Source organism: Colobus angolensis, unplaced genomic scaffold (genome assembly GCF_000951035.1).
Source record: "Colobus angolensis palliatus isolate OR3802 unplaced genomic scaffold, Cang.pa_1.0 Scaffold114, whole genome shotgun sequence".
NCBI lineage: Eukaryota > Metazoa > Chordata > Mammalia > Primates > Cercopithecidae > Colobus > Colobus angolensis.
This window is the reverse complement of record NW_012112475.1, coordinates 997975-1009614: the sequence shown is the minus strand read 5'-3', so window position 1 is coordinate 1009614 and position 11640 is coordinate 997975. Positions and strand designations below refer to the sequence as shown.

The following is an 11640-nucleotide window of genomic DNA, read 5'->3' as shown; positions in this document are numbered from 1 at the left end:
CGACGGCCTGCCGGGGGCAGAACCTAGGGGCTGCGCGCCCACCCGGAGGGACAGGGTGACCAAGCCAGTGCCGGGTCTGGGTGATACGAGTGGGTAAAACCCACCAGGACTCCACCTTTCGGGGCGTCTGTATCCTCATTTGCAAAAATGGTACCGGTGGACACCCTATGGGATTGTTGGGACTCATTCAGCGTCAAGTGCTTACAACGGGGGCTGGCGCAGAGGAAGCCCACAGGTCCGTGTGGCCGACTCCCAGGCATCCCGACGCCCGCCCTCTCTGACACTCAGCGCGGCCCTTTCCCCTCCCCTCGGTGACTCTGGCCCTCCCTTCAACCCGTTCTCCACACAGCAGCCAGGGGGAGCTTTTAAGATGCAAGAGGTGTCACTTCGGTCTCCAGTGACTCCTTGGCCCCCGAATAAAGCTTAAGACTGAACGCCCCGCTCCAGGAGCACCACTCTGACCCTCACCTCAGGACCGCAGCCACACTACTTTCTCCGGTCCTCTATCCCTCTCCCTCCTGCCCAGGGCCTTTGCCTGTCGTGTTCTTTGCTTGGTGTTTTCTTCCTCTGGTTAACTCCTACCTATTCTACAGCACTCAATTCAAGCACGCCTTCCAGGAAGCCTTTCCTGATTTTCTCATTTAAGTAGATCTCCTTCAGACCCTGAGAGCACCAAGAAGGGAGGTAACACCCGTGTCCCCAAAACTGTTAAATACCTGACACAGAACCAGTCCACTGTGATTTGTTGCATGTTTACTAATGTCCAGAAACGTCTGGAAGAAAGACAGCACACTGAGCACAGTGGCCTCTGGGGCTGGGGAAAGGAGAGGCCACCCATTACTCTGCACTTCGGGCAGCACTGAGTAGCATTCTTGGTTTTCTACAAAAACCTTTACTGGATCGGCTTTTGAGTTAGGACCAAAATAGCGATGAAGCTGACCTTTCTTGGAGTTCTGAGACTCAAATCAAATCGAGCAGGGACGGAGAGAAGGGAAGTGGAGAATGGGCATTTCCCCAGCAACCTTGGCCTCTCCCGCCCCAAACTGTTCCCAACAGAGTCCCAAAACCCGGCCCAAACGTCATCAAAATATTTATTAAAACCAAAGCAGGAGGGAACAGAGCTGTTAGGAAGCAAATCAAAGTGCAGATTGGAGGGTGGGGCAGAGCAGTGGGGAGGCAGGCGCTTCAGACACCGCAGGAGGGACCACAGGGTCTGGGCTGGGGGAGGCCTTCACCACCCCTCCTGCCCACCACATCAGTGAAGGTCCCCCACTCACCTCTCCCATCTCATATCCATCCTGGGGGGCAGCTGGGCCCTGAACTGGCCCCCTGGAGAGGCCCCACCCCACCATCCGTCCACCCATGGCTGTCAGTCAGTCTCCCTCCCTCCCTCACTTTCCCAATAAATAAATCACCTAGGCCTCAGCTCCTTCGGTGTGGGGCAGAACAGCTCAGGGACCCCTGCCCTTGCTCAAGGGTAGAGGGAGTTGGGGTATCAACCCCACACCCCTCCTCCCCTTTGCTGATTCCCCAGGCTTGCCAAAGAGGCCTCGATAAATAAATAACGCTCCATTAAAGCTTCAATCGGAAAAAACCTTTAAGACAGAAGTGCTCTCGCCGTCCTACAAGCCCAGCCAGCCAAAGCCTCCCCACCTGGCCTGGTCAGAGCACCAGATTCTGGGAGCAGGCACTGCCCTGGGCCTTGTGGGACCCCCAGAGCAAAAGGGCCGAAAGTGCAGTTAGAGCCCCCCCACGCGCACACATGGACTCATGCACACACATGTGGACACACTGGGGCATGTCTGCAGTGCACACACACAGGTGTATGTTCACCTTCATTCCCCGGTACATGCACACACACATGCTCACACACATTCACCCCGGGTACACACGTGTGGGTGTAGGCTGCATGCACATACACACCACAAACACAGACTCCTTCCCTTCCTGGCTTGCTCAGCCTCCTAGCGGTAGCCAGACCCCAGAGCTAGAAGCTTCTGGAGATAGGAGAGAGGGGTATAAATTAAATGTTTCCAATCAGGCTGGGAGGACGGCCAGGGACAGGGGGCTCCAGGGCTGCAGAGATAAGGTGAGTTATCTCTGGAAACCCTGGTCCCTCCAAGCCCTGTCAGAAATCCAGGGGGGTGAGGTCCCCAAAGTCACAGTCGAAGAGGTCTCTGATGCCCTCGCCCTCCTCGAGGCCGAAGTGGTAGTCGAGGGCCTCGTGGGGTGGGGAAAGGCTGATGAACTCCTCAGGGAGGAGGCCGGAGAAGTCCTCCCGCACATGCTCCAGGAGCGAGTCGGCCGCCACCAGCGGGGACAGGCGGTCCTCGTCCACGGGAGCCCGCAGGCTGCCCATCCGGGACAACAGCGGTTCTGGGGAGACGGGGAGCATCACAGGCCGGGGATGCCCCAGCAGGGAGGAAGGCAGGGGCTGTCGTGCCTGCCCACCCCCTAGAAGAGGGGCCCTGCCCCACCCCACCCACCTACCCATCACCCACCTTGCTCCAGGCTGAGTAGAGACTGGCTGGGATCTGTGGTGAGGGATGAGGGGGGAGATGATGGTGGTGGTGACACTATGGTGGCAGAGTCAGTGGCCCTGTTCTCCTCCTCAGAAGTGGCCTCCTGGGACGGGGTCTTCCCAGGGCTGATCCCACCCACGGTCTCCTCAGGGCACAGGAAAACATCGATGGGGCCTTGTTTGCTCTTAAGGGAGATCTGAAAGGTCTGGGTGGAAGCAGCAGGCAGGGTAAACTGAGGCCCAGGTGATCACCAGCACAGCCCAGCCCAGCCCAGTTGGGCCTGGAGTTCCCAGATCTCACCTCCGAAGAGTCCACGGCTTGGAGCTGGGTCTCGGGAGGGGCTTTGATCACCATAACCATCTGCTCTGCAGGGTCTGCAATGCTACGAAGGTCCTGACACGTCACATAGGCCAGGGTTGGCAGAGTCAAGAACCACATGACCTTTGACTTCTAGGGGGTCACTCACTCCAACAGCTTACAAGGCAGGGCTCACACCTGCCTAGTCACTCCTATCCTCCCAACCTCCTACCCGCTCAAAACCTACCTCATTCCTGAGTTTCAAGTTCCACATCTATATAATGGAATCACTCTACCCATTGAATCCCAAGGTAATGATAATGGCTACTGGGAACGATTCCATGTAAAATGTTAAACACAACTCGAGGCCTGGTGCTGGGAATTCATATTTTAGAGGCAGGGTCTCGCTATGTCACCAAGGCTGGAGTGCTGTAGCTCAACCAGAGCTCACTGCAGCCTCAAACTCCTGGGCTCAAGTGATCCTCCCACCTCAGCCTTCTGAAGCACTAGGATTACAGGCATGAGCCACTGCACCTAGCCACTTTTTTTAATCCATACAATTTCAGAATTGGATAGTATTATTTCACTTTTATAGATAACACTGAGGCCCAGAGAGGTTAAGCAATTTATCCAGTGTCACAACAGTGAGAAAATGCTGAGCCAGGACTTGCAACCAAAACCACCAGAGCCCTCTCCTGAATCCAAGCCTCTCTAGTCCCACTTGGGTGGAGCCCCTGCCTACTAATAAGCCTGCCTTCCACACCCTACGGCCAATCCAAGGATATCGCTGGCTGTCAGTATCCTCGGAGAGCAGGCGCAGCTGCGTAGTACAGATATTCATCAGGTGGTCCAGCTGCTGCTCACTCTCCTGCAGCTGCCGGAGGTCCTCGGTCAACCCCTCAAGCCGCCCGCTGACGCCCACTGTGGTGTGGCTGCCCCTGTGGGGAGGCACCAGGGAGGGTAGGGTTAGCAGCACTTGGCCCCTCTGGCCAGGAGCCCTGGCCCTCAGGACAGAATCTGCTGCCGCCTCTGTTCTGTGAGGCCCAGGCAAGCCCTTGCTTCTCTCTGGGTCTGGCTCCTCAGCTGGGCTCCAAATCAGAGTGTCATGGGCTTGAAGTCTGGCCCAAATATAAACACCTTCATGTCCTTCAACCAGGGCGGGATAAATGATGGAACTGATATGCCACAAAATATTACACACACACACACACAAGCATTTCCAAGATGCTGTCAAATGAAAAAAAACAAGGCTGGGCTTGGTGGCTTATACCTATAATCCCAGCACTTTGGGAGGCTGAGGCCAGAGGACTGCTTGAGTCTCAGGAGTTTGAGACCAGCCTGGGCAACACAGTGAGACCCTGCCTCTACACCAAATTAAAGAAATTAGCCAGACATGGTGGCATGTACTTGTAGTCCTAGCTACAGGTACAGGGCTTGAGCCCAGGAGGTTGAGGCTGCAGTGAGCTGTATTTGTGCCTCCATACTCCAGCCTGGGCAACAGAGCAACACCCTGTTTCAAACCGCGCCCCCACCCCGCCAAAAAAAAACACAAAAGATGCAGAATGGAATAGTCTACCAAAAAATGAAAAGGCAGGTGTTTGTATCAAAGAAAGGGTAGTAGCAGGATGACTGGGGCGAAGGCGGGAGGGGGAAAATAAAACAAGTAAAAGAATAAAACATCTATGCCAGACAGACCTCACGAGGGCATGAGAACCAGGATAGTGGTGACCTGGCAGTGTGAAGGCTTGGCAATGACTGGAAAGGGGCACAAGAGAACCTTCTGGGGTGTTGAAAATGCTCCTATCTTGATCTGAATGGTGGCAACCCAGATGAATAAATATGTAAAGCTGTGCCAGGCGTGGTGGCTCACGCCTGTAATCCCAGCACTTTGGGAGGCTGAGGCAGGCAGATCACCTGAGATCAGGAGTTCGAGACCAGACTGGCCAACGTGGTGAAACCCGTCTCTACTACAAAATACAAAAATTAGTTGGGCGTGGTGGCAGGCGCCTGTATCCCTAGCTACTAGGGAGGCTGAGGCAGGAGAATCACCTGAACCTGGGAGGTGGAGGATGCAGTGAGCTGAGATCGCACCACTGCACTCCAGCCTGGGTGACAGAGTGAAACTTCATCTAAGAAGAAAAAAGTAAAGCTACAAGTGAGGTGGATATGTAACATTTGTGTGCTTTTTACCATCTATCATCTCAGGGAAGCTACCTCTCCTCTCTGAGCCCACTTCCCTAGCTATAAGATGGGGATGCAGGCAGCCACAGTGGGTATTACTACCAGCTCCTCCAGGCTGGCATGGGCAGGTGTGCCTGCCCTCCTATGTGGCCGGTACCTACAGCCACTGGATGTGGTTCTTGGACTTCTTGGCAATGAGCTGGATGCCTTCGAGGACGTTGGTGATGTCATAGATGCGCCGCTTCTGCACTTTCAGCACTTCAGCAGCCCAGTTCAGGTCGACGACACCGTCAGCCGAGCGGCTCAGCAGCTCCAGGAAGCGCTTGGTGGTCAGATTCAGTGAGGTCTCATAGCGTGACTTCTCCCCCGGGGATTTCACACCTGCGGGGGTGTGGTCAGGCAAGACAGGGCCCTTCAGCATCCACCCCACCTCCAGCCAGGCCTGCCACTCTGGCAGGGCAGGGCCGCAGGATGATAGGGGCTGGGAGACAGCCAGCTCCTTCCCCTTGGCGAGGCCAACCACAGCATTCTTCTTCTGGCCAGGGAACTCCTCACCCCTCAGGGCCTGGAGAAACCAAGCCAGGTGGCCACTCCCACTGCCCATCAGGGTCCTCAGAGGCCTGGCTCAAGCCCGACAAGCCAGATGTTAGCTTGCAAACTTGTTTGTCTGTTCCCACGCCTAACCTGGGCCTGGTCACAGGGGGCCTGCCCAGCCCAAGCTTCATAGGTACCTTTTCCTGGATGGCGGCCTCTGCCCCGAGCTGGCCCACTGCTCTCCGCCAGGTACTGATGGTCAGTTTCCAGGTCCAGCCTCCGCTTCACCTGTGGCGAAAACAATGGGAGGATGCCCAGTAACCAGGAGTGAGGCCAGAAGAGACCTGGCTGAGGGCTGGGTGCCTCTGGACTGCCCCCGCCTCAGTTTCTCTAGCAGGATGCCTGAGTGTGTGACTGAGGGAGATCAGAGAGGACACAGCCTGAAAGTCACAGTGCTACCACACAGGACACTCCGTTTTCACCACTTCTCTGGGGTCTAGTGGTGGATTTAAAACACATCTGCAAACTTTTTGATCCTTCTCCTTCAAAAGATGAAGCCTAATTCTCCTCCCCTTTATGAGCCAGATCTGGTAACTTGCTTCTGATGAACGGAATGTGGTGGAAGGGATGGCGTGTCACTTTTGAGACTGGGTCAGAAGCACTGGAGCTTCCTCCTTGCTCTGTATTAGGTCACTTACTCTGCCATGTCATATGGACATTCAAGTAGCCCCAATGATGGGCAAGAAACCATAGCCTCCTCCCAACAGCAACACTTAGTCACAACTTCTGTTAGCAGCCAGACCCCAAACACTGGCTGAATCTCCACAGACCCCAAGCCAGAGCTGGATAAGTCTTCCCTGAATTCCTGACCCACAAAAACTATATAAGAAATGTTTAGGCCAGGCGTGGTGGCTCATGCCTGTAATCCCAGCACTTTGGGAGGCCGAGGCAGGCAGATCACGAGGTCAGGAGATCGAGACCATCCTGGCTAACACAGTGAAACCCCGTCTCTACTAAAAACACAAAAAAATTAGCCGGGCGTGGTGGCGGGCGCCTGTAGTCTCAGCTACTCAGGAGGCTGAGGCAGAAGAATGGTGTGAACCTGGGAGGCGGAGCTTGCAGTGAGCCGAGATCGCGCCACTACACTCCAGCCTGGGCGACAGAGCGAGACTCCATCTCAAAAAAAAAGAAATGTTTGTTGTTTTAAGCCACTATTTTTTTTTTCTTTTTTAGACAGGTCTCACTCTTTTGCCTATGTTGGAGTACAGTGGTGTGATCACAACTCTCTGCAGCCTGGACTTCCTGGGCTCAAGCAATCCTCCCATTTCAGCCTTGCAAACAGCTGGAAACCACAGGAGTATGCCGCCATGACCAGCTCATTTTTGTATTTTTCATAGAGATGGGGTCTCCCTGTGTTGCCCAGACTGGTCTGAAACTCCTGGGCTCAAGCCATTCTCCCACCTCAGTCTTCACTGTAGTCGTGCTGGGGTGAGTCAGCCACCATGCCCACCATACCATAGGTCCCTTGGCCAAATCACCTTCTCTCTGGTTTCTGACTAATCTATACGCATGACTAATCTATAGCAGCTGGTGCCCATCAAGTTCCTTGCATCCATTAGTTCATTCCACTCAATGGACTGGCAGCATAAAAATGGCCCCATTTTCCAGATAAGGCAACTGAAGCCCAGGGAGGCCCGGGAAGTGGTAGAGCCAGGATTTGTACCCAAGACGGTCTGAGGAAGAACCCAAGCTCTAAGCACTCTGGCTTAGTTCAGACACTTCAGGATCGGGACCGTCCTCAAAAGCACCCAGACCAAAACCAGACTGATCTTCCCCTCCACCGTCCACAGGGTTTCCTGAGCTAGAGTTGTATTCAGCCGCACCTGTCACCCTCCTCACATGCAGCTGCCAAGAACTCCTCATCACCACGGCGATCACCACCTCCCCCGTGGGCTGCTGAGCAGTCTCCACACTGGTCTCCCTGCCTCTGCTGCAGCCAGTCCTCCTACAAACCTTACCATGCTGCCGCCCCTGCTTAAGGCCTTCCTCCAGCACCCCATTGCCTTCGTACTCTCATCTGCCACTGCTTCTCTAGAGGAACCAAAGTCACGTTTTCCCAGAAATCTAGACTGTCCTTGCGTCCCTCCCACCCGCCCCACTTCGCGCCTGCTCCCTCCACCTCTGTGGGCAGAAACCTTACCCATCAGCTAGGAGATGTCACCTCTTCTCCCTCTGAACTGCCTCAAACCCGACCTTTTGCCACATTCTGTCTCTCCTTACACATTTCTGCAGATGTATCTGTCTTACCCTCAGAGGCATCTGAATCACCTCAGAATCCACAGCGTATGCCATGGAGCCTGGCATCAACAAATGTTTGCTGAATGAACCCCCCCATGCTGACGAACCACTCCCTCTTGTGCACATTCACCGACTTTTGAAGGGGAAAGAGCTACTGTGCTCTGAGCACTGTGTACTGAACTGCTTCCCCTGCAACCTTCCCGCCACCTTTTGGCGGGTACTATCATGGCCTCCATCTCAGAGAGGCCAGAGTGCAAAGTGGACCCAGGACTTACACCCTAGCAGGCTGGTACAGAGCCCACACTCATACCCACCACGTGCCCCACTTCCCCAGAGCCCAGCCAGAATGCACCACCCTCCATACTTGCCCCTGGGGCCCAAACCCTAGCATGCTCCTGCCATCTGCACCCCTTGCCTTCTCCCTGGGATCCCCACCCTTGGCCACCCCTGAAGGCAGGTCAGTGCCACGCCCTAAAACAAAGGCTTAAGTGGATGCCATTTCTGCCACTTCTCCCTAGATAAACACTGGCACAGGGGCCCTGAAACACAGGGGTGAAGACATTCCCTGGTGAAAAAATCTGGATGACTCGACCACCCAACCATGAAGAGGGTCATGAAAGCTGTGCTTGTTTAGCCCCTTGAACACCACACAGCTGTCAAGGACCGAGGCAGGTTGACAAGAATCCCCTCACACATACAGACAAGCAAAACACTATCACGGGGCAATATATTTATATGATCCCTTTTGGATTAAAAAGTTCATGAAACTTTTCTCTGGTCCAGTTTCTATTATTATAGAATACATTTCGGGGCAGCCTCTGGGAGGACTGTGGGAGACCAGTGCCATATTTGAATGGTGTGAATGATACAGGAAAAACTACAATTTTTAAAACTTTAAAAAACAAAAACTGTCACAACCACCACAAACAAAAATAGCCTTAGGAGAAAAAAAAAAAAGAAATAAAATGAATAGAGCTAGGATCCTGCCATCAACTTTCTAGTTTCTTAAGAGTTAAGCTTTTGGCCAGGTGCAGTGGCTCACGCCTGTCATCCCAGCACTTTGGGAGGGCGACGTGGGCGGATCACTTGAGGTGAGGAGTTCAAGACCAGCCTGGCCAATATGGTGAAACCCCATCTCTACCAAAAATACAAAAATTAGCCAGACATGGTGGTGCATGCCTGTAGTCCCAGCTACTCGGGAGGCTGAAGCAGGAGAATAGCTTGAACTCAGGAGGCAGAGGTTGCAGTGAGCCGAGATCGCAACACTGCACTCCAGCCTAGGCAACAGTGCGAGTCTCCATCTCAAAAAAACAAAAAAGAGTCAAGAGTTAAGTTTTCAGCTGGGCATGGTGACTCACACCTATAATCCCAGCACTTTGAGAGGCTGAGACAGTCAGATTGCTTGAACTCAGGAATTCAAGACCAGCCTGGGCAACATGGCAAGACCCTGTCTCTACTAAAAATACAAAAATTAGCTGGGCGTGGCGGTACATGCCTGTAATCCCAGCTACTTGGGAGGCTGAGGCACAGAATAGCTTGAACCTGGGGGGCGGAGGTTGCAGTGAGCCACAATCATGCCACTTCACTCCAGCCTGGGTAACAGAATGAGACCCTGTCTCCAAAAAAAAAAAAAGTTAAGTTTTCCATAGTAAACACGTATTATAGTTATAATACTTGAGTTTGTGGAAGTGGACAGGCAGGGCCAAGAGGAATGGCCAAATTGCACAGAGCCTTATACACAGGTGTTCAACGAATGCCTGCTGGTATAGAAGCTAAGCCTGTAGCTTATTTCAAGGACTGCCTCAGACAAATGCCAGTGCAGAGAGGCCAAAAGCCGAACCTGTGGACTCTCTGGACTTCAGCTCCAGAACGGTGCCAGCCTCCTGGCCCTTAAGTATTCTGGGAGCCGGGGCTCCTTGTCTCGGGGCCTAGTGCCTCCTGGGCATTCACTAACTCAACAACTGTTGAATGAATGCAGTGCCCAGGCCAATGAGCCTGCCCCTGACAGGTGGAGCGGAGGGCATTTTTCTTTGCCCCTGTCCCTCCCTTTGATCCTAGAACCCATAATCCTGTTCAGTTCTTTGAGGACAAGACCCTCGGATTCTGTTAGGTTTCTGCAGACCTGAGCCTGCTATATGCTTGTCACACAGCTGAATGGAAGATGCTTGCCCAGGTCCCAAGCGGTACCCACAGGGACAGGCCCCTGGAGTACAGGAGACAGGCCACCTGGTTCACTCCTGGTACAAACCCCTCCCACCCACTCATTAAGAGGAAGGGCCCCTAAAAGCCCTTCCTGCCCTTTCTCCAACCTCTATCAGCATCTCTAGGAAGCAATGCGTCCCAGAGGTCAACCTCACAGAAAATGCAGACTGGTCTCCCCACTCAAGAGCAGAATGACATGGAAGATTCTAACATCTCTAGGCCTCAGCTTCCCAATCTGTAAAAAGGGACTGCTGCTGATGGGGTTAAATGAGTTAATTAGGTAAAGTGCTTGGCACAGAGCCTGGCACACAAGACATCCTCAAAACAATGGTGGCTGCTATTGTTATTATTATTAGCATTGTGGTGATTCCGGAAGGCAGCACTGGGCATGGGGCCAAGGGGGTTGGGGGAGCCTCCTCAGGATGCCTCAGGGACCAGCTGCCACCCACACCCCCATCAGCAGTTAGGCAGCTTCTACCTCCTTGTCCTGAGTCCTGCCTCACCCCTCCCACTTGCTTCAAGCTCCCTGCTGAGACCCCATCCTGCCCGGCCAGACCCCGCCTGCACACCAGAGCCCCACCTTCACCCATAGGCTGCGCCAGTCAAACTGGTCTCCACACCCTGCCCTGCGCCCCACAGGTCCCAGCTCTACGCCTCCAATCCCTTCTCCCACTGTAATTCAGCCGCCTCTTCTGGGCCCCCCAGTCTGAACTGGTCTTGAGCTCAGAGATCAGGGAGGACTTTATTAAAGGATCTCCCTGGGACATTTTCTCTTCTGGCACTGGAGGCCTCTCCAGCTCCCAGAGGCCCAGCCCACCTAGTCCTTCTACAGAGACTCAGGGGTCGGCCTGCCTGATTAATGAGGTTCCATGGCAACCAGGGCCTGGGAGGGTGGAGGGTGGCAGATGGAAGGACAGGCAGAGGGAGGGGATCTGCAGCTGGTCCAGCTGCCCCGCCCCTGCGGAGAAGGCCTCCCAGCCAGGAGGGCTGTCCCCAGAGGCCTGGCCAGCCAGGCCTGCACCTGGCAGTCAGCATCGAGGCAGGAAGGAGGGTCTCTTCAATGGCTCACCAACGGTTAGGCCCCAGGACCTTCCTCCGCCCCGCCTTCACTTCCCCTAGCAGCTGTGCTCACTACCGAGATGCAAATTCTGAGCTGAAGCCAGCAGGCCTCAGTTCAAATCCCAGCCCCACCACCTGCAGCCGTGTGACCAGGGGCAAGTCACTTCCCCTCTCTGGGCCTCAGTTCTTCCTCCGTCAGATGGGCACAGTGACAACACAGCTCACAGGCGGGTTGTGAGTTTTAGCTGACTTGAAGTCGGCCGAAGGCCTGGCATACAGTAAACGCCAGTTGAATACACGTGGGCTATTATTATCACTGAGTCTGACGCTGGGGAGCCTCTGGTGAGGAAGCTCAGGCCCAGAGCACAGAAGAGCAAACAGGGACCGGCCCGAGGTCACCCCGCACCCCAGGGCGGGGCCCGGAGGCCCAACCCCGGCTCTGCACCGCCCAGCGTGGGCTATTATTATCACTGAGTCTGACGCTGGGGAGCCTCTGGTGAGGAAGCTCAGGCCCAGAGCACAGAGGAGCAAACAGGGACCGGCGCGA

At 54.5% G+C, this 11640-nt stretch overlaps 1 protein-coding gene across 1 annotated transcript in view; it reads right to left on the bottom strand.

The window, feature by feature from the left end:
- Window positions 1-1074: 1074 nt before the first annotated feature.
- Window positions 1075-11640, bottom strand: part of E2F1 (E2F transcription factor 1) — an 11549-nt gene continuing 983 nt past the window's right edge. The window contains exons 2-8 of the mRNA XM_011960553.1: window positions 7418-7539; window positions 5732-5889; window positions 5162-5381; window positions 3605-3757; window positions 2823-2937; window positions 2502-2727; window positions 1075-2376 (exon numbers count right to left, since the gene is read on the bottom strand). Of these exons, the coding sequence (XP_011815943.1) occupies window positions 2129-2376; window positions 2502-2727; window positions 2823-2937; window positions 3605-3757; window positions 5162-5381; window positions 5732-5889; window positions 7418-7539 (1242 nt within the window). The 3' untranslated portion in view covers window positions 1075-2128. The remainder of the gene's footprint in view (window positions 2377-2501; window positions 2728-2822; window positions 2938-3604; window positions 3758-5161; window positions 5382-5731; window positions 5890-7417; window positions 7540-11640) is intronic.